Source organism: Haliaeetus albicilla, chromosome 15, assembly GCF_947461875.1.
Source record: "Haliaeetus albicilla chromosome 15, bHalAlb1.1, whole genome shotgun sequence".
NCBI lineage: Eukaryota > Metazoa > Chordata > Aves > Accipitriformes > Accipitridae > Haliaeetus > Haliaeetus albicilla.
The window spans coordinates 21016797-21043883 of NC_091497.1; the positions used below are offsets into that span (position 1 = coordinate 21016797).

The 27087-nt window shown below is 35.8% G+C and overlaps 1 protein-coding gene across 6 annotated transcripts in view; it reads left to right on the forward strand.

Moving 5' to 3' along the window:
- DACH1 (dachshund family transcription factor 1) overlaps nucleotides 1–27087 on the forward strand; it is a 366010-nt gene that overhangs the window by 298145 nt on the left and 40778 nt on the right. For all 6 annotated transcript variants that reach the window (XM_069802587.1, XM_069802585.1, XM_069802586.1 and 3 more), the window contains 2 exons: nucleotides 17391–17542; nucleotides 26225–26372. In XM_069802587.1, coding sequence (XP_069658688.1) covers nucleotides 17391–17542; nucleotides 26225–26372 — 300 coding nt within the window. The remainder of the gene's footprint in view (nucleotides 1–17390; nucleotides 17543–26224; nucleotides 26373–27087) is intronic.

The following is a 27087-nucleotide window of genomic DNA, read 5'->3' on the forward strand; positions in this document are numbered from 1 at the left end:
TCAGCCATTTGAGTAGGGAGTGCAGCATTAGGACCTCTTACAATCAACATTCTTCTGCCAGCATCCATTCTCCGCCTATTAAAAGAAAAAAGATAGTTGTGAGAACTCTGTCAATAGTGAAAGATCTATTATGTTGTCCACTAAAAACTTAGTAGAGGCTATAGGAGTGATTTTAATTGAGATTTTTACAACCGTTTGATAACACTGTTTTGATCACCGTATTTAGGGCTGGATTCCAACAGTGGACATAAAACCTCTGACTAATCCACTGAGTCACCCAGTCCCTGTCATATATTGCTTAATGGTCCATGCTGCCAGGAATTATAATAGCTTTCTAGTAATAATTTTTTAAAAAATAAACTTTATGGGCACAAAGTCGTATATAAGTTTAAAACTGAGATTTTTAAAAAGGCAATCAAAGAAAACTTACTAGAGCTATGCTAAATTGCAGAATTTTCTTTTTTATTTACAATAAGTGTATAGAGTCTTAAATCACATATACGATAAGTTAATGACTAATATTCTAACTTTGTTTGGTTAATGTTTGCAGGGCACTTACAGATGCTAGAATAATCTCTAATGTTTTTGCTCAATCTGCTCTGGAGATGGATGAAATAAATAGTTTAAACTAATTAATGTAACACCAGCTGTTACAAGTGCTTGGCAGACGTCTGTGAGTTTTGATGGGCAGAGAGCGGCTGTTGTACTTGACTTTATTTTAGTACAATGTTGATCACAGTGTAAGCTGGAATAAATGACGAGCCAAAGGAAGGAACAGAGGATGAATTCTGTGTAATGCAAAATAAATATTACCCTTTTACTGAAAATATTTTTTGAGGTCGAGGGAGAGTTATAGTGGACTTCTATTAAGTCATAAGTGCTGTGACAGCAGCTGTGCTAACCATGCTCAATATTAACACGCTTTACAAAAGCTGCAAAAATATATAGGCACCTATGAAAATTCATATTGCTTTTAGATTCCATAAAGTCTTAAGGCTTAATATGAGCACTTTGGCTGCATATTTTATTTCTACCTAGTAATTGCTGTTAGAAAGAAGACATGTTTAAGACACGTAGAGAAATAATAAGTATTACTTCTAGAAAGTTAATATGTTTGCAAAGAATAAGTTGCATTTCAGTGCCATTTGTGTGCATGTGATTGATGGTATTTTATGTTATTTATTTATTTTGCACTCTAAAAGTGAGCATGACTGCAAAAACTTTCAAGGTGGAAAACAGTTATATCAAACTGAACTTAGTAGTTTGTGCTGTAGCATTAATTGATCAGTTCATGGACAAAAACCACCACAAAGCCAAAAATATGTTTCTGATGAGAGTTCATTGTTTCTGTGTCATTTAATCAGAAGTTAAAATATCCAAGTAACTTCTCTTTTAAAGTTGGAAGGTAGAATAATTGTGCTGTGACAGGGAAACGATGGCTGCTATCTCTCTATGTGCCAGCATTAAGATAACAGTGTCATTGTACAGATTGTTACCCTGTGAATATGTCTAATAAGTTATTATAGCGTGCTGAGCAGATGGCAAGTGTGCTCCTGAAAGAATTGATGGATGGGATATGATGTCATCAGTGAGATGACAAGGTTCACAAGGTACTTGACCTCCAAGAATAAGTCCTAACTGGTTAGAATTCTAAATGGTGAACTTTTGTGACACTGGCTAAATGGGAAATATGTGCAATTTGTATTTCTTTATGGTAGTGTTTACCCTCTTCACTGAACTCCACATAATGGGATTTGGTCCCTGAAGACTTGGAGATATTGTTGGAAGGTTTCACCCTGTAACCTTCAGAGGATTTCAAATACAAATCTATACATCTAAACTTTAACAAAATCCCACCAAGTGATATTTATGAAGTCAGGTTCTTATCTTTTCTTCCGTTATGTGCATGTATATATAAAGAATTCAGTTGAGATGCTCAATTAATTTAATATGTTCTTCCAAAAGAGAAAACTGCTGACTCAGTGAGAAAGTACAAAGTATAAAATTGTAGTTTATACTTTTATACGAATGTGTTTAACATTGTGGGCTGTGCTAGCATGACAAGGATCTTAACAGTGTGCTAATATTTTTAGTTATGACTAGGTTCTCTATCTCTAAACTGAATTAAACAAGTATAAGATCTACCTATCTATCTATCTAGGTATCATCCTTTTTATCCTGTTCCAAATTGCAAAGTGGGATCTACATTGTTGAAACACAGGGTTCTCATATAGTCCTCTTAGTTCTTTGCATGATTCATGAAATGAGGAAGATACATGTAAAAGCCTCAAGAGGGAGAATCCAGCTACCAAAATTTAGGCACTGGCACCACTTTTGACAGACACCTACGTTATCTTCTTTGTTGTATGGAGAATTTAGGCTCTTATTTAGAGAGTACTGCTTCCCTGGCAGACTGGATAACCTAGGCAGAGGGATTCTACCCTTCATCTCTTTTAGGCACTCCATAAACCCTATCGATCACAAAGTGAACTCTGTATATGTATTTTTATGAGCAATTATGCAGACAGCCAAATCCTTCAAAATTCGGAATTAAAAGTTTGTACCTATACATTGTAAATTAGGAACAGAAGCAAAACACACAAAAGGCAATATATAGAGAATATATCAGAAAAGAACAACCGAAACAAAGGGGATAAATGAATACTAAAGTTATATACTATGCCCTTCCCACAACAAAAGTTAGAGGCAAAGAAATTTGGGTCATGTTTCTTAACCCCTGAAATTAATAAAGCTTTTTTCCCCCATTGATTTAGCTGTATTTGGCTATGATCAAAAGGAGGAAGATAAGAGGGAGAGGCATGAGAGTAGTAGTTACCCTTTTTTTAATCTTCAATAAGATACTCATGGTTTCTTAAAATGCTTATTGTTATTTGGCTCCTTTGAAATAAGGAGGTGTATTCCTTGTGGAAAACTCTTCTATGTTTTATTGACTGTTTGCAGAACAAAACATAAATGCTATGTACAAAAATAAACTATGAGAGCATGTACATGCATGCTTGTTCTGAATTCTTTCTGCTATTTATTTTCAACACTGATAGTTCTTTGAGATATTTGAATATTCATGTGACAACATAGGGGTTATTTACATTAACTGAAACAAGAGGAAACCAGATGAAAGCACTATAAATCCTATGAATAAAAACAATATATTATATTTTTTACATTTCATAATGTTCTGAGTTTCAAATAAGTAGAAGTTGTTTGTAAAATTTCTACTACTGGGGAATATTGTTCCATTTCTTAAATCAGCTTGTAGGTGCAGTAAAACTTTCATAAATATGTTACAAATTGCTTCCATCTTTCCTGTATAAATAAAACACTGAGGGTTCCTAAATTACTTCAGAGTTACAGCAAAGCTTTGGATTGAGTTGTAAACACTATAACAATGTATCAATTTTAGAGTAATTACTTTGAAAATATGGATTACAATTTAAAGTTGCCATCCTTTTTTTCTAGTTGATTTTAAATTCACGTCCTTTATCATCCAACCCAATGCAACTGTTTTATTCATGTTGTAGCCCTGCATCTGGTTCCAGCGGTCCAGGAAATGTATAGACAGTAGAAGGAAGATACTATGGCTCTCAGATCATACTCTCTTCCTTTTACTCCAGTAGTAAGGGTAGAGTTACTGTGTCTGCAGGAAATAGTAACTTATTTACATGTGACTTGTAGCTATCTCTCTGCAAATAGTTTACTGTCTATACTGAATTATTGTTTCTCTGGTTTATTGTCAGTTTGTTTAAATATAGTGAGAGAGCAATAACCTGCTCAAAACCTGCTGTTAGTAGGGCAGCTCAGAGATGAATCTTTAAACAAATATTTTCACTGTCTGTAGTATGCACACTTTGCTAGTGGGTGGATTCAAGGGATTTGGTTCTGTCCTGGTAAGGTAATATGAAAAACTAATAGGGAACTGTTGTCTGTATTAATGTCTAACAGTTTGTTAGCATAATTAAATAATAATCTGTCAAAATATTTAAAACCATCAGATGAGTTTGTCAAATAATTTGATAAATTATTTGAGTTTCCACTTTTTTAATAAGACAGAAAAAACAGAATCCACGTCTCGTATTGTCATAGGTGTATTGATTATGTGGCTAGAGTCTGTTCAGGAGCTAAGGCTTTTCTACCCAAGCTGATCAGTGTATACATGTCTGTATGTATGTGTATGTGCTAGAGACACGTAAAGTATTAATACAAGGTAAATGAGTGTTCACTGAGCTCTCTTTGCCATATGGCCCCTGTGGAGGATAGAGGGCCCTGGCTAGCTTAAGCCTGCCATATGGACCTGGTGGAAAAAGGTAGGTCTTACACACAGAGCAAACTTACCATATGGACTGGGTGGAGCACTCAAAACTCTAAACATTTCTCATACACCAGGGCCTTTTACACAGAAGAATGTAAAAACATACATAATACATTACACACAAAAGCCATTGAAAAATGGATCAATTGTTTAGGTTTAATATGATGCTTTCAAGCAGTGTCCAAAATGATATTAATAATCAGGGCTTATTTTGAAATAATAAAGAGGATCATCAATCATTTACAAGTGACTATTTTACTTTGCATTTAACATCTGCTGTATAATGGGACTGTACAATACCACCCTTAATGCTGTACAAAGACCGAACAGCCAAAAATAGTGATAGGGTTAAAGCAAAATTGCTCTGAATGTGTTCCCTTGTTTGTTTTTTTTTTCCCCTCCTGTTCTTAATCTGAAACACAAGGTTAACACTTTGTGTAAGAGTTGTGAGGCAAGTCCTGGACTTAGAAATGGCTTCTGTACTCCTGATCTTTTGGCGAATTGAGATTAAGCATAGGATTAGATCATTGACTCAACTTTATTTCATCTACGAAACTGAAAAGATCTGTGCCAGCTGAAGCTCTGCTGTTTTGATGTCTAAGATGTCTGTTGCTTTTGTATTCAACAAATCTTCATTTACTTTCCACACTGAAAATGGCGTGGTGCTACATAGTGGTGTCTTCTTTTATAGACCAAAGCGATAGTAAAGTAGCACAGTAAAATGGTCATTATATTTCAAACCACTGGACCTAATGTTGAACCTTCCTGTGCATTCCCATGTAAATGTAAGTATATTAGCTTGAATTATTTATACTTAAAAAAAAATCAAAAGTCAGATCAGGACCATTCCAATTACGATTATACCAAAATATAGGAAAATGGAGCATAAATTAAAGATGTATTTTTAAGAACTTATTTTCCACTTTCTTATCTGTTTTGATAATGATTTAGATCTATGTTTTCACAGTTTTATATGTGAAAATGAATGAGCAGAAAAGTAGTCAAGATCTGTTTCAGTTTTGCAAGTAAGGAGATTGTTTAGGCTGGTTTGTCCCTTCAGATTTCTGTCATAATCTTTTCCTTTTCTCTAATTCTATTTTTTCTCCTCTGGTCTTTAGTTAGACTTGAAATTTCAACAAGAAGACTGATTTCTTCATATCTTGGAAGGGGAAGAAACTACTGAAACAAAGAAATCTTAGAAACAATTAGTGTTACTGAGAAAAAGGTTTGAGAAGTAAGGAAGAGATGGTAGGAAGCAATAGAATATCCTGAGTTGCAGAAAAGCTAGGACAAAGGGAAGACAAAGGAAAGTGGTTCTGAAAATAATTAAAGAAGAATTTAGATTTTAGTTTTTCAGCTCATTGAATTGTACTGAAATTTGGTAGAAGAGCAGCCTTCATCAGAAGCACTAACTTCCTTTCAAAAGCTGAACAAAAATCACTGAAGTTGCTGTGACTTGCTCATCTCAGTCTTCTGGGTGCAACAGTTCATAAAACCTTGCGGGGCAGTTATTTCCTGATGCAGCTCTTGCTCTTTTTCTAGGTGGGCTAAAAGCCAACCTACTGTCAGGATACTGAATAAAAGTAGTATCTTTAAATACATAATGAGCTGATCAGGTTAAGATAATAATGCTTGTGTGATTTGTTTCAGTTTGGTTAGGCAGTAACTGTTTTCACAGTACCATAATGGTAAAGATCTTTTGATTCCTGTTTTGTTTATGTACAGTTATTCCATTCATGAATTGTCGTAAAGTAGTAGAGAGCATTTGAACCACTCTTAGGTCTGTATTTTGCTTCTATTGCATAGCATTTATAATTGCTTAAGGAATGAAATAAACAATTTTTCAAATAAGTTATTAGCATAAACATTGAAACATTTACAGAAATTTTGGAGTGAAACAGAGTGAGTAGAAAAATCTGTCCATGTAATGGAGTTAGAGTGCATATTTCCTTGATATTATGATAGAATGTAGATAAAAGGCCAAATGCAATATTTAATTTGCATGAAGGTTTTAAACTGGATCCTGGGAAAGATTTTAATTTACCAGCAAGTATATGGCATGTTTGCTGTGTAAGGTACCTTAATTTTCTGTATTTAATGTAAACCAAACTGATCCAGATTACATGATGACTTCAAACTATTTTTTATCTGCCTAAATCAGTGCTGAATGTGACCCATAATGTATAAAAACATAAAGGATTTTTTTTGGTCTTCTGTAATATGTATTCTGATATATTAGCATAAATTACATATTCCAAGACATGAAGACACATGCAGGCCAAATCTCACTTTAAAGTGGATGCCTCAAATGGAGCAGAAAACATTAGAGGTAAAACTTCTGCATTATTCTATCAGTGAGCATCAAGCTAGTGAATGCCATAGAAATCTCACTAATGGACACATTCTGGCAGCTTGTTGCAGATGTTTGATGAATGAATTGCAAGAGGAATCATATCAGATGTAAAAATGCTTGCCTTTTCATTCTGAATTTTGTTTCTGAGCACTCTGGGGTTTGGGGATTTTGGTTTGTTTATTATTATGGATTTCTGTGAAAATCAGATATTAGGATATAATCTATAGGCAATGGGTTGAGAAATGTGGCTATAATATTGTAAAGTACTGTTTCTGATGCTATAAACTATGTAACTCATATTGAACTCCCATAGGCAGACAGCCAAATTTCTATTAGGATATCATAACCATATAATCCAAAATGCGTACATCAATTATTGTCTACAACATTTGCATCTGAGTACTGGAACCATTCCATAGATAGACACATTAAGGACGTTTATTGTATCTGTTAAAAAACATTATTGTGAAATCATTTTAAAAAGTGAGTTAAATATAACTGATAGTCTCTTATGCAAATGTGGGGGGTTTAACCCCCAAACTAAGGAAGCCTCTGTGTTATACTGCTTCACGATATTAAAACAGCTCACTCATTTTGTGCCGTTCCTGGTAGAATTTGTCAAAATGGGATGCTTCACACCCTTTTGTTTTCAGTAACAATTACTGTATTAGATGTGAGAAGAGTTAAGAGTTGGAGTTACTAGATCCCATATTTCTGTGAAAAGTGTGTATTGCCATTTGGGTACTTAAGCAAAGACTGGTCATTATTGAACTATTGGTGATAAAACATCTGTTACCTTAATCTCTCAGAAGCATGACTGCAGGGCTTGACCAATGCAGTCCCTAGGCACTTTCTTTTCAAAGCAGGGTTTCTTCCCCTGCATTTCCAATGCATTTGTACCTTTTCCTTGCATATTCAAGAATTCCTGAAACTCTTACCCAGTGGCCCCATACAGTTGTGTTGGGTGAGTCCATCTGACTATTTCTTAATTATTTTATTTTATTGGCATTTTTGACTCTAAGAGTGAGGCACTAATACATCTGGAGTAGGAATTTTGGCATGGAGAAAGCTCGGGAACAGGTTTTCTTAGTATGTTTCTGTCTTGCTATGCATTTTTAGACTGGCCATCTTATTCAGTGGTCTAATTAATATATTGTCAGGCTGAATATTAGAGGTACTTGATAGTATCCTTTTTATTAAAGAAGTTATTAAAATCACAGTCATTAATAGGATCTTACAGGAAAGTGAAATGAATATAAGTATACATGTTTTAAAAATATCGGGTTTCTGCAAAAAGAACTGTCACTGAACATTTTATGTATCTATCTAAAATATGATATTTTCTCATGTTATTTTAAGAAGCATGACAGTATTCTGTGTGAATATTCAGTTAAACAAAACACATTAATCAATAGATCCAGTCTTAGAAATTCTGACCAGCTAAATATTTTTCTGCTGGGACAAATGACCAGTGTAAGCTACCATAAATGTGAAGTTTAACCTCTTTTGTCTTCTCTGTTGAACTTCTCTGACATATTTAGTTGTGAAATGCAGTACTGTTGACTTATGTGCTGCTGCTTTACACCAGGTGCCAAGCATGCCTGGTCAACTTCATCTGCTTGCCAGCATTCTGAGGACAAGGGTGTGGGGCAGGTTATGTGTTGCTGAATGAATGACAGCTGACGAGTGTTGCACAGACACATCACCGTCTATTCATTTTCTGTTTGGGCATCGGATTCACGCTGTCAGCAGATTACCAAGAACATGGGCCATGTGACAAGCCAGCAGGAGCATCGATGCTTAGTCCCCCATAGTGGCAACATGGTTAGATATGGAATTCTTGAAAATGTTGACTTTTTTTTTTCCTGAAGAGAATGAATATTAGAATTATTAACTGAACACAGACCAAGAAAAACAGTGTGAATACAATGCAGTTCCAGGTATTACCATAAAACCTTCATCTTCAGAGAATTACAAGTTACCAGCTGTGCTCTTATCAAGAATTCCCTTCTTACTACTGTTATGCTTACAAAAAAGAAGCAGTGTTATTTCAGCTGACAATGACAAAAATGCTAATATTATTGATATTCCTTATTTTTTAAATCACCTTAAATCCCAAAATAATAGATGTTTTTCAGCTTTCATGAAACGTGTCCAGAGGATTATTAATCCAAATCATGTGGCACTTGAAATGATCCATAAAATCTAGCAAAATGCAATCGTTACATTCTGTAATGGTTTTTTCTCTGCATTTTGCAGTAGCCATACAGAGATGGTGAAAGTATAGGAAGGAACAGGCAACACAAAAACACGTATGCATACTGTGGTGTATTGCCTTGTGTACTGCTTTTATCAGCTGAGATGTGCATATTTATGTCCATAATTTTGAAAATGTGAGGTTTAGTGTACAATACATTAATTATGCAGCCTTTAAGCCCAATCCCTAATTTGAAGTTTGATGTTAATCAGGGATTTAGCTCAGACTCAAAATACTTGGCTTGATCTTTGATTCTGCATACATTTAGGAAAGCTAGATATACGACCAGGCTACCTAGGTGAGGGAGCTAGCTTCTGTAGCCAACACAGTAAAGGAGACAAATAGCTCGTATCATGAATGGTGGGTTTTGATTTCCTAACCGGATATCCCTTTACTACATAGATGATTATGGACACCCCTCAGCATGACTTTAGAAAAAGCTCAGAATGACTCTTGTGAGCCCATAGGGAGACACATTTACACAACCCTCCACGTACACTTAGGCATATAAGCAGTTCTCGTAGAATTGCTATGAAGCCAAGAAACATTCTTTTTAGCACTCAGTATTGCCTGGCTGATGGAATGAAGCTAGCAGAGTACTAATTGGGACATTTGACATGAACCAGTAAAATACATTTATACTTTTTTCATCATCCAAAGCACAGATGGCCTTAATCTGCATCTGATCCCTGCCAGTAGCACGTAAGGATCTTTAAAAAAGAAATAATGGACATAGTTCTCATAATTAAGAACTGCAGGTTATAACATTATAAAATGCCTTGTATTTATGCTAATATATTGTTAAAAATGCAGTAAAAATATTTAGTGTACCTTTCTAACCATCACTTTATCTTTAGGAATTTATATTTATTTAGAGTTAATTAATGTAAGTTACTGTCAGGTGTTCAAGATATTTGTACTTTATAGTTATCACATATATGCAGAATCATCTCTGACTATCTCATTTCTTCTTTATTCCTGACCATTCTATATATTTTAAAAAAATTGTGTGGAAAATTTCTGTGAGTGAACAGGATAATTTTTATTACAGGGACAGAGAAACCATATAATTTCGTTTTGCGCATTATGTGTTATGATGCCAAAGTACACAAAGTGGAAATATCACTGGCATTCAATTGTATGGTAAAATACATTTGTTTAAAAATAAAAATGATAATTTATTCTGAAATATTGTGAAATCCTTAGAATAAATAAATCAGCAAATACTGCTTGACCCAGCCCTAATCAGTAATAGGCTGCAAAATAAGATAAAGGTTATTAAAATAATCCTTTTATTGAAAGAGAAAATTAGATAAGTTGCGCTGATTGACTCTGAGGCCCTCCTAGGGACATGTAAAATGAAGAATAAACTCGGCTTGATCTAGTCCAAAAAGCCTGAAGAAATCCTCACAGCTGGAACATCACCACTAATTACATTTTTGGTTTTTGGATATATTTTGCCAACTCTTTCCATTCATTTATAGTGATGTTATACCAGTAATTCCTTAACAAAACTAAAACGTGAACTTTAAAGAACATATTTTTATATATTTGCTGTTGACAGCTATAAATTTCATTTACGTTGAACTACAGTTCTTGAAATAACTGCAAGAATTACTTGTACAAAATATGCTGTGTTAAAAAACGACGTTTGGCTGTTCTGTTTATTTATTGCTGCGTCAGTATGAATTTCTTGCTCCTGGGCACTCTTTTTCCCCTCCTTCACCACATAATCCCAATCCTATTATCCCTTTCCAAAGTATTCGGCCACCTTGAGTGTCCTTCTTTTCTATTTTCTCGACTCAGTGTTCCCTCACTTCTTGATTAGTCCCTGTCTCCTTGTCAAGTCATCCCTGTTTCCAAAGCCCCACATCCTGATTCCAGCCGGCAATACGTTCCTGTTTTTTCCGCCGTGTTCACAGATAAATTGGCTTACAAGGTATCAGCATAAAAGGGATATCACTGAACCTGGGAGAAAGAGAGGTCCCTAATCTTGTGTTCAAGGGGTTGATTCTTCATCTGGCTCTAATTTCCCATTATGGGGGCAACTTCAACTGCAGTATGCTCACTGACCCTGTGTGGCAGTGAAGAATCATCTGTAGGGACTGCATTTTCTTTAAAAGGATTAAAGAAATACTGGAAATGTATTAACTGAAACTCTCTTTTCCAAAAAGGACAAGCATCAGGTTAGAATATTGTATTTTCAGTGGTTAAAATCAGACAGAATTGTCAGTAAATATGAGTCTTACTGTTGATGGGCAAGTCCCGCATATAAACCAACCTCCAAAGTGGACATATAAAACTAGGTTCTTAGGTACTTTTATTCTTGTGTAGTCCTTTACATCAAGTGAAAGTGTGCATATTTTGAAGCAATGCCACTTACAAAAATGGTCCGTGATGGTAGAAGTGATAACACAGATGTATGAGTTCTGTAAGACCCATTTGCACAAATATATGTGACTGCACCAGGTGTAAAACCATCGTGTGCAATGTACACATCCAAGAAACATATTGTTAGTAGCTGTGGTCCTTTCCGTGTAAGCTTTTAATCTTTTAGTCCTATTTCATTATTGGTGAGTTACTATTCCCAAAGTCCTCAGGCAAACATACCAAGCCAAGAAATAGAACTCGGTGGACAGCATTTGCAATGGTACTGTTAACTGTGAGAGCACCAGCTTCTTTGAAGTGTTACAGAAACAAGAACCAGCAAGTCAGTCTATTTGAATATTTGATATTCTCCCCTTATTTCCAGCTGCCACAGTTGCAGATGTTTTAATTTCAGAGTATTTGGGTGTCCTGGAAAACTGATTTTAGCATAAAAAGAAGAAACTAAAATGTAGAATGAGAAAAAAGATGTTTTTATAAGAGTTAGTTTCAGTACATTCCTTTTACAGTTCGTAACATCCTTCACAGTCATCTCACATTGCCCCTAGTTATGTGCAGGAAGAATCTTGAATGACCAAATCTATAAAGCAGCCAAATGATATGGGAATTTAGCAAGAGGATTTTTTTTTTTTTAATCTGCCTGAAGTTGATAAACATTTCAGTTTAGGACATGGGACCCCCTGGTTTTTTTGTGTTAATATAAATCAACATTTACAGGTTGTCCTGGTTTTGGCTGGGATAGAGTTAATTTTCTTTCTAGTAGCTGGTACAGTGTTATGTTTTGGGTTCAGTATGAGAAGAATGTTGATAACACACTGATGTTTTCAGTTGTTGCTAAGTAGTGTTTAGACTAAGTGAAAGATTTTTCAGCTTCTCATGCCCAGCCGGCAAGAAGGCTGGAGGGGCACAAGGAGTTGGGAGGGGACACAGCCAGGGCAGCTGACCCCAACTGACCAACGGGGTATTCCATACCATGTGATGTCATGCCCAGTATATAAACTGGGGGGAGTTGACTGGGAGGATCGCTGCTCGGGAACTGACTGGGCATCAGCCAGCAAGTGGTGAGCAATTGCATTGTGCATCACTTGTTTTGTATATTCCGGTCCTTTTATTATTACTATTGTAATTTTATTATTGTTATTATTATCATCATTATTAGTTTTTTCCTTTCTGTTCTATTAAACTTCTTATCTCAGTCAGGGGGAAGTGAGTGAGTGGCTGCATGGTGCTTAGTTGCTGGCTGGGGTTAAACCATGACACAGATGAATTAAAATAGAAGAGCTTGTCACACCTGCAACCACTAACTTTGAGGAAGATGAAATATAAAACTTTGTAGTAAAGGGTGTTTGACAACATAAACCAAAATCATATTAAGCCAAATGGAATAAATTGTTTCCACAAAAAGGTATGCACCAGATTTATGATAGTAAAAAGTGAAAACAGGATCTTCTTTCATCATTCAAATGGTAAAAATAAGGCTGTTTTATTAAAATACACATGAAGTATTTTACAGAGAACAAAAAAGCATCAAGATGCATTACAAAAAACCATTAAATGATTACAGAAGGGCAGTAATCTGCATAGTATTTTTTGGAGCCAGCTATTATTGCTTGCATTCAAATCCTGGCAATACCAATATTCTCCAGTTTGATTGGTGACCGGTCTGAACTTATCCTACTTGCTTTTAGGAACAAAGACAAGAGAATGGCTACCTCCATTCATCTATTATTGTATAAATAGCTGTCACAGCTTCCAGGATGTCTGTTTCTATGTTATCTGGTGAAAGAAAAAAATAGAATGGCAACAAACCAAACACAGTGAAAAATGTTCGTTGTATTTGGCCCAAACCAGCTGCTGTTTGCAGATAAAATCTGGTTTGAACAGAAACAGGTGAATTTTGGAAATTGAGGAACAATGGATAGAGTGGATGTAGCATTTACAAGTATGTTAAAGATATGTGTCACATTCAGACTTGCCTGTTATGGTGATTTAGTTCATATGTCAAGGCACATATTCATCTCTGCTCAGATACTGTAGAGGCTTGGGTAACAGCTTGTCCTTTCCTTGTTTATTTGTTAATTTATAACATCTCCGTTCCCAGCACAAGCCAAAGCAGGCTTGGACACTTCTTTGTTCTGCCTTGTTCTTTCTTTTTTTCCCCTTTCTTTACACTGTTGTGCTCCCAGCTCCGACAATGGAGTTGTAGATTGACCCTCTTGCCCCTCTTGCCCTGACTTGTCTTCAAATGCTTCCTTTGATGCGTTTAGACTGAAAATGCCAAATCTCTGTTTCCCAGCAAGGGCTCATCATTTTTGCAGCATTGCTCTGCTGATAGGTTAAGAGGAACATTAGTAGTTCCTTTGCAACAGTTTAAAAGATGTTAGGCTAATCGTTATTTGGAAACAAAGATATCTCATCGTATTGAGAAAAGAGGACTTCTGCAGGAATGGAAGATTTTTAAATGCTTTAATGGCAAGAGGTCGTATTATTTTGCTACTAAGGCGGTATGTTTTAATTGGCGGTGTTTACAATGTGGTTTTTCTTAAAAATGCATTTCTTCAAGATTCCCTCAATCATCGCTTATCTCACATCCACAAATATCCATGCTTCCTGTGTATAATATGTACATTTGCTCTGTTTCAAACATACTCACACTCAAAGTTTATTTCACATGGGACATCAAGAAAACAAAGTCACATTAGTCTGACTTTTTTTTCTGCGCTGAAGTTTCATTAAAATAAGTTCATACTAAGTTCAGCTCTCTAGTCTTACCCTTCAGTGTAAATTTGTTTCTGTTATTTATTATAACATGAGTTTAGATGTTATTTTGAGTTCATACCATTCTAACCTTTTCTGAGTTACCTTGCCTATTGGAAAAGCATGCCACACATTGTTAGGAAAATCTTTGCAAACTTCACAACATATTTTGAGCATGCACAGAGTACATCAAACTTAACGTATATTTAATTTTAAAGTAGTAATACAGTTAAAAAATTTCATCCCATGGTTAAATTCTATGACAAGACCTGTGTTAGGAGCTTTCTGTGTCTCAACAATTGCATGGAAGAGCATAGTTTTTAAGCTAATTAAGGCTTATGGAATTTTTAAGTGGGTCAATTTTATCTAGTATGTTTTAAAATATTTTGACAATTTAAGACTTAAAATATTAGTAAGATTCTAAGTTTTCTTAGGAAGTATGAGAGGTCATTGGTTCATTTCTCTGACAAACCTGGAGGCAAATGATGTCTTTTTTTAGTTTACTTTCTAATTTATATGACACAACTCCACCATCCATACTAGTGATTAAACTCGTTTCTTGCTATACCATGCAAGTCCAATACCTTCACTGGAACCACTGATCTAAAGAAGTCTTTAGCCAAAAAACTCAGTGACGTAACACAGAGGAGGGTTTGTAATTTTTAACTTTTTAAATTTTTTTTTAATGTTGGGTAGGAGTCATTTGGGCAAGCCCCACTTCCAGCAGAGGAAAAAAAAGCTTTCAGCTATGCAATAATATTGTGTAGTGTTTATCAATCCATTGTCTAACCAGTTTTGTTTAAGTTTTGGGTTGTTTGTTTCTGTTGAGGAAAGCATAACAATTCTGACAGCAGTTTGGAAAAAGGCATTTAGTAATGATTTTTCACACTAGAATAGGATTTGAGAAGGAGAACTAGCAGTATGATCTGAGAACAGTAAGTTAGTTTGCAATACCCAGGAATACCTAATTTATTTTTTCTAATGAAGTGGTGAATATTTCTGTAATATTTTAAGAGTTGGGAAGAAAAGAAAAAAATCATATTTAGGGCCAAATTTTAGTATGATAGTACAGAATGACTACAGAGATATCCATGTTGCTGTGGGGTAGCATGAGGGCAGAGGATACAACTAGAGAGTACATTTTTCAGAACCTGCTTTGAATCTCAGTAAGGTAGATAGGAAATGGTTCCGTAATCTACAGGCAGTGTTTCTCAGCACTTTGCGACATGACTGGAAAATTTAAATACAGCTGAAAAAATCTTTTATGACTCTGAATGGACTGAAGCTTTCCTTGGTCAACATCAATTCCTTTCACAAAGCTTACCTTGGTAAGCTTTTGAATGATGATGAGAAAGCAGTAATTGTGGCACAAACTGTGACAAATAGGGGACACGAAATGGAGTCTTACTCCTTGTGTAGGCTACTCTCAGCCTGAGCCACAGTGAAGTAGGAAGAACAGCTTCCATGGTAGGACTGATCTCGCCAAAAGCAGATCTTTCCATCTGAGCTAGTCAGCTTAGGCTTCTCTTAACAGACATGTCTAGAGGAGGTCTTGTCTCCTCCTGCAGTAGATGCCTGTGATAGTTCAGTGGATTAGTACCTTAAAGTGGTGTCTGCTCCTCTCCCCTGGCTATAGAAAGAGCTAAGTAAGGCCAGCCCACAAGCAGATGTCCAAGTGCCTGTTTGGGTATTTCTGTGGAGGGACATAGTGGGTGAGGCTTTTACTCTAGCACTGTAAATACTGGCCAGCACAACAGAGCTGGTGAGGAGATGGGGCAAGAAATCTGCACCCGAACATGGTTGATGGAGATTACTTCCTTCTGGAGAAACAGTGGATGGGGACTGTTGGAATGAACTGGGACTTCGAGTTACGGTTTTTCTGGTCCTGGGGTCATCAAAGCCTACATTCTAACCCTTCGTTGCCACAGATTTCGATTTTCGTGGTCCTAGACTATGTCCACATAAGAAAGTACTGCACCCCAGTCAAAGAGAGAGCTCTTTTTAGGCAGCTAGGATCAGAACTTTCATATCACACAATTCCTAATGTACATGATAGGATAAATAGAGAAATATAACTATTATTGAAACTATAATTAAATAAAATGCAGAAAGAAAAAGAAATTAAAATACCCCAAAACATATATAACTTATAATGATCGAAGCCCAAATGGAAAAGAACAAGTCTGACAAACTCTTCTGTAGTCAAATAGCTGTGCAGAGATCTGCATAATACCAAGAGTACATTCTGATGTCCTTGTATTGTGTTGAGATACATCAATATGTGTCAGTTAATGACTGAGCCCTTGTTAAGAAGCGTATGTATAGATATATGTATCTATATATATGTATAGATAGTTTTCCTTTTGAAGAATTCAGATTAACATCTGGTGCAAAGGAATTGACCTAAATTTCTGTATCGTATCAACAGTAGTCTAAAAATATTTCAAAAAATTAAAAAAAAAAAAAGCCAGGGTATTGAAGTTTCTATTAATTGTGGAGTTTTTCTTTTTTTTTTTCTTCTTTTTTTTCCCCCTTACTTTATAATCCGTTCACAGATTATCTGTGCAACTTTAATCTTACAAGTCTTCAAGCTGTGGGAGTTTTTTCCCGTTGTGATGTCAGAACTGATCAGATCTGATTGTTACAAAGATCCCACTAAGGAGTTCAGCACTAATTGTTAGAAGATGTCCATGCTTAAAAAAATTAGGCCAGTGATTGTAACCATGCTGTTAATTTCATGTATTGTTCAGAGCATGTTTCAATTGTGGGAATCAGGTGTACTTTCTTGATTAAAAATGCATTAAGGAGCTGTAGTTTTTCTCGATGTTGCAGAATCTTCTGAGCTGTAAGTGAAACCATTAAGAGCAGGAAGGGTTAATTGTATGGGAAGCCTCATATTCAAATACTTCTCATATACAAAATATATGTCATGCTAGAAAATATTCTATTGTCAATCCAAATAGAACACAAACTAAAATGAGATAATTGGGAAGGTGCCCATAAAGTCAGCCTGAATATATTATCACAAGTATATGTGAGATAATATTTGTTTTAAAAAGATTCTATGGCACTGTAAACTCAGTCTCATTAGAGACTGCATTTAAAAGGCTTATAAAGTTACTCATTAATGTTATCTTGTTGTATCTCCACAGCTTTTTCATTAAAGAAAATTCAGCAGAAAGCATTTTCTCCTGATAGCAGGAACCAATTTGCAATAAATGTTCTGGAAACCACTAGGGAAGCCATTACTGAGGTCTAATAAAAACAGACAAGCGTAACTTGTTCTATATTTTTGTTTCAATCACATACAGATGAGACCCCGCTCTCCACACCAACCGCAAGAGACAGCCTTGACAAACTTTCTCTAACTGGGCATGGGCAACCACTACCTCCGGGTTTTCCATCTCCTTTTCTATTCCCTGATGGATTGTCCTCCATAGAGACCCTTCTGACTAACATCCAGGTAGGCCTTTCTGTAGATCAGCTTAAAGGGATGGAGAGGAGCCAGTTGCAGATTTGTCTAAATTAATATAACCATTCTAGCTTAATCAGTTCATAAGATTATTTGGATCAACTAATTTACTGAAACTTTCTAGTAATTTAGGTTTTAAAGGAACCACAGCAAACAAGTGAATTTAGAAGCTGTCAGATACAGTGCATAAAAATACAGATTGTATATTAAATCACAGCAGAGAATTCGATGAAAATTACATTGGTGTGTTTAACAACATTTGTCTTAAATGCTCTTTTTATTACAGGCTAATGAAATGTATCTTACTGTTTAACTTTATCTCATTTACTAAGCAGAGAAACACTTCTTTAATAAATAGTTATTTTAAGTTGCTGGAGTGCCAAGGTAGAAATGATATTTAAAGCTATTTGAAATGTGTCTCCCATAAAAGCATTCACAAAAAGCACTTCGTTTATAAATAAGCTCATTTCACTTATAGTACTGTCTTCAAAGAATAGACTTCAAAGGGTACTACCAAATTTTCTGCAGATTTCCTATTGAGTAGTCACGATGTCTCCTGGGTGTACAATACAGCCTGATTCAAATATTATTTAAGGTATACACTAGCATGCAGCTTGGAGCCAAGATGTTAGTGTTTCATACTAGAATGAAGAATTTTTTTGTCCACAAATTCAGCGATCATGTGTTCCCAAGATGCAACTTTTGCAACAATACGGTTGTATGTTGCATGCGGAAGCACAATGATAGTGCAGGAAATAATGCAGCCATATTGTACTCATTCCAGATAAGCCTCATCTGTGCAGCTGCTAACTTCTAATGTATTTGTCACAATATTTTTCCCTGCTCATTCCTGCAAATATATAAAATCAATTATAGCAAAGGTTATGACAGAGTAGGGCCAAATCCTGCTCACTTGACTTTCTTAGGCAATCTCATTAAAGTTTATGGCACTTCAGAGTTGGTTTATGAAAAGTATATGATCTATTCATTGGTGATGTTTTGAGATCTAATAATGAAAAAGTACTGCTACTTAAGTATTGCTATATCTGCATGGTCTGAAAGAGCATATTTGTGATTGCTTTTTGTGGTTCTGAGACTTAGGATCTTAAAGATTTAAATCATAAGCCAAAGTAATTCTACAACAGCTAGCATTCTTCTAACAGATGTGCTGCAATCTGTAAAGAATGTATTTTTTTCTAAAGGAAGAAATACAGTTAGCAAAGTATGTAATGTTTTAGCTGTGCATGCATGTACAGGAAAGTTCTTAGTAATTTTTTTGACAAATGTGTGCACTCAATGTCTCTAGACAGCAACTTAATGAGCAAAGCATTCAGCATCAACAGGTTAGCTAATCTTGTGATTGAATATGAGAGTGCTGCACTACTTCAGGATAAATGACCAGGATTAATTTGCCAAGAATGCATTCAGTTTTGTTTTACAGAAAATGTGAACGTGAAATTCAGTCATTGGTTTTGTGTTTTTTTGTTTTTTTTTTTTTAAAAACCCTAGCCTTACCTGGAGTGAAGAGCTAAAATAAAAGGCAACATTGTAAAGAAACCAGAGACTTCTTTATGCCTTCTCTCATTGTGCTTTTGTACTTACTGCTCCTTACCGTGAGGTTCCACATCACAGCAAATCATCTCTCAGGGTAGACAGGTGGGACATAAGTCCTTTTGGATTTTTTCAGTATGTCCCCATGTCACATTACCTGGTTTCCACAGATCTCTGGGAATCCTTTCATATACCATCAAGGCATTCCCCACCCCCCCCTAGATTTAATCTGTATCAGGACAACATCAGAAAAGCACTTCATACCAAAAAAAAAAAAAAAAATAGAGTCTATGAGCCTATTGCAAGCACAGTGCCATTTAAAATGGTTTCCATATTTAGCAGTTACTGCAATGAGAGGGGGCTACTCCAGGCCCAGAAATGAGTTAGATACTGTGATACTGACGCTTTCAGAACTGAGTTTTAGGTATTAGACTACAAGTTTGAACTCGTTAATGGGATTTGTGGAAAGAGGAAATTCTGTACTGTCGTGCCTGCTTGCAATATCATTTGTGACTTTGCTAAGAAATGCATAAGCACTGCCTGAAACCCATGATGCATTTAGTACATGAGTCAGAAGGACTCTTGTCACTGCGTAAATTCCTCTTTGCTCTCCTTTGGTCCAGATGAATTTTGCATCCCTTTCAGTGCAGAAGTGTGGATTCAAAGGAGAGGTGGAGCAGTAAGATCCCTCACCATTCTCTTGTTGCAGCTATGCTAGCAATGGAGCAGATCTAACGTTCTGGACAAGATGATCTGGCCTACAGTCCATTCCCTGCCTCCAGTACTAAGGTGCTTTTGAAACAGAAAATAGCAGAAATCTAGCCAAAGGCTAGATGAGTGGTTTTGGTAAACGCTGTTCTTTTTTCCCCAGGGTTATGAATGATGAAAATACGGATGTGTCCTTTCACAGAAAGGGTATATGTCTGCTTTTAAAATGCAAGTGTACATCTTCATTTGGTCAGGAGACTGGAGTGCATGCACGACCTGCCACATGGTGGTGGTGGAGGTTCCTATATTTTAGGGATATGATGGTCACATGAATACGTAGGCAAGCAGCCTCTGGCTACACCAATGTGCATGGACATGACGGTACATATCTGTGCTGTGATCCCCTTGTGTATATTCGGTTGTCTGAGGTGCAGGATCTGGAAGACCTGTGTAATATAGACCTTGGGTGCCTCCAGAAGAGGTTGTAGAGCCTGTCCTGGTTTAAAATAGAACAGCATTAGTGTACTGTGTGGCCACTAGGAGCTCTAATTTTGACCTTTGTCAGGGTAAGGAGGATCCTAAACCTTGCCATAGGGACAGGGCTTTTGGGTATGTGAGCAAAAATTCCGAAACACTTTTGATATTTGAAAACAAAATGTGCTAAAAGTCTTGCAGGTGCTGAAGAGCTTAGGTGATTGAACTCGGTGCCTAACTTGACTTAATTCCTTAGACTCAGTCTAAGTCTGAGTCATCCTTTAAAATTGGCCACTAAACAGAAATGAGTCTGTGTCTTCCATCCATACTGAAGTTAAATGGATAGCCTCTAATCACTCATTCGTAATTTTAGGCAAAAGTTAGACAAGCCTGTTTGCTATCACTGTCAGCAGGGGCTGCTAGTTAGGTTTGTATATCATATATATGTTTTTCTTACTTCTCTGTAAATACTTATTGAAACAAAAATACAATGTTTAATTATTTGTACATTTAAAGAGGAGATAATAACAATATACAGTACCCAGAACAACCGATGTTTATTTCTTGCTGGGGACTGCTGAAATGCAAATAATAAACTGTAACAAAATATAATTAAACAAACACACGTAGAAAATAAATGAGATTGGGGACATATTTTCTTATTCAGATGTATATCTGCACATCTAAAAGGAAGAGAAAATAAATTTCCCCAGAGAGCTTAAATTAAGTGATATGTCTGTTCCTTCCCAATGTATATTTGTTGATTTCTTCCAGTTAAATGCTGGAAGTCTTATGTGCAGCTGCAGGGAGGATGAAGGGTGATGGAAGGTGGGTCACAGCAAAATGCTGTGTGGGTACTAGTGAGAAAGCTAAAGATGTTTCCAAACCCCTTGCTTAAGTTCACCTTTTTGAGTCATGGCCCAATTATGCCAAAGTATGTTACAGCCACAGCCTTTCATGATACTGCAATATTCTTGGGTAACAGTAGTGTTCTTTTAAGCTTTTAGAGTCTGAATCTTTACTGTCCCTGAGCTGAATTTCCATTAATATCTAAGGGATGAATTAGTTGCACCCTGATAGCTATATTTTTCTATCAAGACTGTACTGTATTGACACACTCTTGTTGCTAAGTATTTTTAAAGAGATATGTAAAATAAGTTGCAAGTATCCCATTGATATTAATAAAAGAAACGCATGATTACAAACTAAATTCCCCTATGAAAACAAAGCAAACTACTGGCTTTATTGCTGTGAGTCTCCTGCACTGTTACCATCTATGACTAAATACACAAGAGAAAAATATTGCAAACCGTGCATAAAGTAAAAATCACAGTTTTCCTTCATGTTACTTTATTTATCTTCTGATAAAATTCAAGAGAGTTATTTTATTTTTCGCAGAAAGTATTAATGGGAAAAGGTCATTTATGCTTGTGTAATATGCCTTTACCTGTGATGGAGGTATTCGGTCTGAGATATTACAAAAATGTCTTTGTGGAGTCATCTGTAGAGATAGTCAAGCTGTGTTATCTTACCTTGCTTATGTTACTAAGTCAGTAGTCAGTTACAAATAGCAAATATTCAAAATTAACCTATGAAGTGAACTAAAAATGTATAGATTGATTTTTTTTTTGCAAGCCTTTCACTAGATAGTTTTAATGATGAGAGCATACAAATTACATATAATTTCCTGACTGAAAGAGAAACAACGTTATTTGAAAGTGTTTTCACCACGAATAGCTACTATTGCAAAAGGAAGCCCCTGAGCTACAAGTCTCTGGAAGCTGGGAGGTTTGACTAGGAAAGCTTCACTGTGTGCATGCCTTGTTCTTCTAGTTTTCCTTTTTCACTCACTGTGGGCGATTGTTGGAAGCAGGATATGATCTAGAGAGACTACTGAACTAGCTAGTAAGGCCATTTGATGTCATATATAACTGTGTAGCTAACTATATTATGTTAGACAGAACACACTGTAGATGTAGCTAGAAAGAGAAAGAGCTTCTATATACCTTCCTTTCCACCCCTTTCAAAATAGAAAATACATTATTTGCATTTTTGAAAAATAATGATGGGTAATACTGACTTTAAACCTGAGTTGAGGTTTGATATGTGTTTGATTTCTATAGGATCAGTAGACTGCCCTAACGTGATGGTGTTTTTGAATACGTTTGAGAATAGGAAGAAACATCAACCATATATCAACTTAACTTTTTATTTGGGACATTTCTGAAGAATTTATCGGTGGAAAATATTAAAACAAGTGCATTAAAGTAAACAAACCAAATCTTAATGACCTATAAATCTCCAGGGGAAAAATGTCCATTTTTGACATTACGTTGAAATAAAAAAAATTTATTAACAGTGACACAGAGGGGATGAATGGCATGCCATGTTTAAAGCCTGGCTCCAGATAGAGCCATACTGTATTAAAAACAAATCTGGAACCTGAGCATGTTTGCTACAATTATCATTATCCAGCCTCCATAACATCTGACCTTCCCTAAAGGGAAATATTTTCTTTTTGTTAATGTCCTGTGATGCACTGCATTTCCCATTGTCATTGGCAGCATATTGATTTAATATCAGGTTAGAGGATTAGCCATAGCAAATACAAGTTGGACATACTGTATTTTGTATAATCTTTTACAGCTGATCCACTGGGAGAATTAATAGAATTTCATGCAACTCTGAAATTGCTATTCCTGTTCCAAGGGGCACTGATGATTTTTAGATGCTGTACTTTTTAGTTGTTTTTCTCACCCCCTTCTGCATTGAATACAGGGAGATATTGAACGTTTCCAGTATTTTTGCATTAGAGCTGTCATTGGCAGCAACAGCACTTTTGCATATGCATCAGTTTGGCTCTAGTGCAGATTTTTCTTCACATTGGACGCCTACTGATGTGCACTGATTTAACTTCTAAAAATGAAACTTAATTTTGTGTAGCTTATAAGTAGTCCCTAGTGGGTCTTGGCTCCAAAAAGCTAATATTTTTCAGACATAATCAGCAGCAATAGGTAATGTATTACCATTAGCTACGTTAGCAGCGAGTATAAAAAAAGGAAAGGTTGGGGGAGGGAGTGTGGTGTAGAAATTCAATAGAAAATGTAATACACTTTTAGCAGCTTCGTATTTTGCGGCAATTCTTAATATAAAATTACACACATCAGTGTTACACTCTAGCGTTATTCTCCATGTTTATTCATAATGATTGTTTCATATTTAAAGAACACCAAAATATTGTGTTTTGTCAGCCAAGGACAATAATAGTTTAATAGTAATTTATTTTAAACTGCTACTGATAATACAACCAATCAACACATTAAGTGGTGCCAACATTGGCATCTTGCTAAATAATCTCTAGGCTTTGCACTGAGAGTACATCTTTCAAAGATAAGTCAACAAGAGCAATCAGAGCAGAAAATTAGAATTTGGTATCTTAGAATTAAAATACAGCTAAACTAAAGTTTTAATTGGGGTGATCTAAAAGGGCACTTGATGTAATGATCTCTTTCATTTGTTACTAATTGTTTGTTCCTGATGAAGAAGAAACATGTACATGAATGTAGTTGAATTGAGTAAAGATGGCAGTTGCTTTAGCAGCTCGATTTTATTGTTAAACAAGATGGATTGTAAGAATTCGGGAGGAGGGTGTTTGCAGCTTTAAACCTACTTGACAATACATTTTTCATCAACAAATACTTTTCATGTAATTTCACTTGATCTGGTTTATTAGTTATTTGGATGAATCACATATTCCAGTAAGTGATGAATTGGACGAGATTAAAATTTTCTAGAGTTTAAGCGCAAGTCAGAAGCAGGTACTTATAAACAACTCCTACTTCAGTTTCTTACGATTTCAAATGCATCCCGTATAGAAAACATAGTTTGTGATGGTTGTAAATGTAGGAGAATGTGGTGGGGAAAGGGAACAGTATTCAGGTGGATATTAACTTTTAAAAAATAGGTTGGAAAGGCTTTACAGATATTTCAAATTGTATTTTACTTTGCATATGTCTGTAGAGCTTTATATTTAACATTACGTGGTTTTCTTCAGTAGTCCTCCAGGTTTAACATTCAACACAAAATACCTTTGTGTTTTACCTATTTTAGAATAGCATTGGTTCTTTTAAAGAAAACTGCTAAAACTGTAAACATATTTGTAAGCACATTTGTTGTGTTGCCATTGTTACATTGTATTTTCAAATGTGGTTCTATACTTAAGTATTGTATATCATTTTGGTGACCATCTGGGCCTTACAGTCAGAAGGTGTTGAGTTCTTTCAGTTCCTGTGGACTTTAATAGACTGAAGTGTAATAGAGCTGCAAAGCATTAAGCTCTGAATGAGACAACACTTGAGGCAACAATTTAGTTAAGAATGAGGATTAGGAGTACTGAAAATAACAGGCTCTGAAAACAGACTTAAAAGAGGAGTTTGAAGGACACAAGTTTCAAAGCAGGCATTGACATTGGGAAGACTAGTGGGATAAATGTGCAGACTGACACTCATGAAAAATACTGTTTCCATTTCTCAAGTATCATCATGCTGGCTTCTTTTTCCATTCCTTTTGGGAGATATTTCAAACAATTTTAGTGAAAAAAACATGCAACCCAGAATCCAATTTAGGAAGCGTGCCTGAGGGGTGAGGAAGCTTACTTGGGAGTTGGGGGACATGATTTCTTGTCTGTAATGTGGTTGTTCTGAACCCGGGTCTTGAGTGTGAACATTTTATCTGTTAGCTGAATGCTTTTCTAGCAGAGCTATTGGGGAGTACTCTTCAATCTCTCTTGTTGGCATTGTTTTGCTTTATATCAGTAATTAAATCTCTGTTGGGTCAAATTATCTCTATAGTTAAGTTGTCAGGAGACTTGCCTAGGATACAGAAAAGTTAGGTTCATATCCATGGATGTTCATATATGCATATCCATGCTTAATTATCTACTTTATTATGATAGCTTTAAGGGGAGAGATTCAGGTGTAAGACCTAAGAGCCTGATGTCCAGGCTTCTGGAAAATGGAAATCTTTCCTCTTCCCATGTTCATTTATTTCAGTTCATTTCTCCTCCTCTTTTTCATACCCTATCTCAGTGTCCTAACTATCTAGTTATTAGCTGTGCTGGGATCTTCCTGTTTCCTTGCAAAAAAGAAGGAATTGTGAAGTTGAAATTCTCGAGAGAAGTTTAGAATAGGTTGAATCATAATCTCCTGATGCAATAACAACAAAAAAAGGTAGAGTTTATTTCAACCATACCAGGTCAAGAAATTGAGAGATGATTGTATTTTGTTCTCTGCTGTGAGGTAACAATTGCACAAGGTCAGGGAACAGACTTTTTAAAACAGAGATAGCTTCCTGCTTTGTGACTGTCCTCTGCTTAGCATCCCAATAACCCTGTCTTCCTTGGAAACTCTGTGAAATATGAAAATATTTGAAAGTAATAATAATTAACAACAATAAGGAGCAAAATGGCAAGCCTTTAAAAGAGCCTTTCTCCCTTTGGTAATTTCCATTGGCTTGAGTTGTACTAGAGACTGAATTTGCCATACTGTGGATGATGTGATTGTGAGACTGCCAGTTCTTTTTAACGGGACAGCTTTTTGTTTAGGTCACAGGCAAGTGCCTGATGTAGGCTTTTCTCTTTTATCTCTTACAAAGAATAAACCTATCCCTATAACTTTTTCCCATTATTTATACACACAGTCAAAGGTGAGTTTGCGTTTTCTGGGAAAATTTGACTCCCGGCTTTTTACGGATTTTTGCCCACCTGTTAAAATTAACTCCAGTAAAAATTTCCTGTTGATAATTGGGAGGCCTTGACCCAGCAACAGGATTATTTCATTTGTAAAATCTCACATGAATAATCAAGGACAAATAGCAGAAGTTAGTTATTATGTCAGGTGTTCTAACATTTTTCAAACCTTATCCAACTTTATCTTTGAACAGGGTCTACTAAAGGTTGCTATAGACAATGCCAGAGCTCAAGAGAAACAGGTCCAACTGGAAAAGACAGAGCTGAAGATGGAGCTCTTCAGGGAACGAGAACTGAGGGAAACACTTGAAAAACAGTTGGCTGTGGAGCAGAAGAACAGAGGTATCTTAATTAAGCAGACATAAACGCCTTGTAATTTATTTCCTTAGGAAACCTAATTTTTTGTCAAACACCTGTGTTTGATCAAAACTTTTCCCCTTTACCTCATGTTATGTCCAGGCTGACTGCAATGCAGGAGGTTTTACAACCTGCCTGTTTCTGCATAGGATCTTCATGAGATTTAGAACTTCCTTTTTCCCAACGTTTTTCTTGAACATTACTTATTACATCAGTAATATACAACACAATTATGAATGCCATAGGTGCTGTTATGGACTTAGGCAGGTTGTGATCATTATGAAAAAGGATAGCTACTTAATACAAAGACAATTTGTATAAAATTTAAGAATCCGTAAGGCCGTAGGAACTCTTGTCTCTGTTCTTATGTGCTAGGATCATATATTGCATATTTAAGCAAACCGTATGTAATAAATATAAAGATAAAGGTAATGTATAAGCCCTTTATCCTGCATAGTAGATCAAACACGAGTTTGTAGAAGGAACAGTTAAGGTTCTTCTTGATAAGGCAGTAGCATTAGTAGCATTTCAAACATTAACATCAGCCCACTGTAAAGCATATACATGTTAAAGATTTTTAAATAATTTCATTGATAGTAAAGGTAAAGCAGTTTACAGTGATTTGCATTAACTATTTGCATTACGAGCACGTCCCCATCTTTCTTTATGGGTCTATTTTTCTGTATATGTGTGTCTTGCC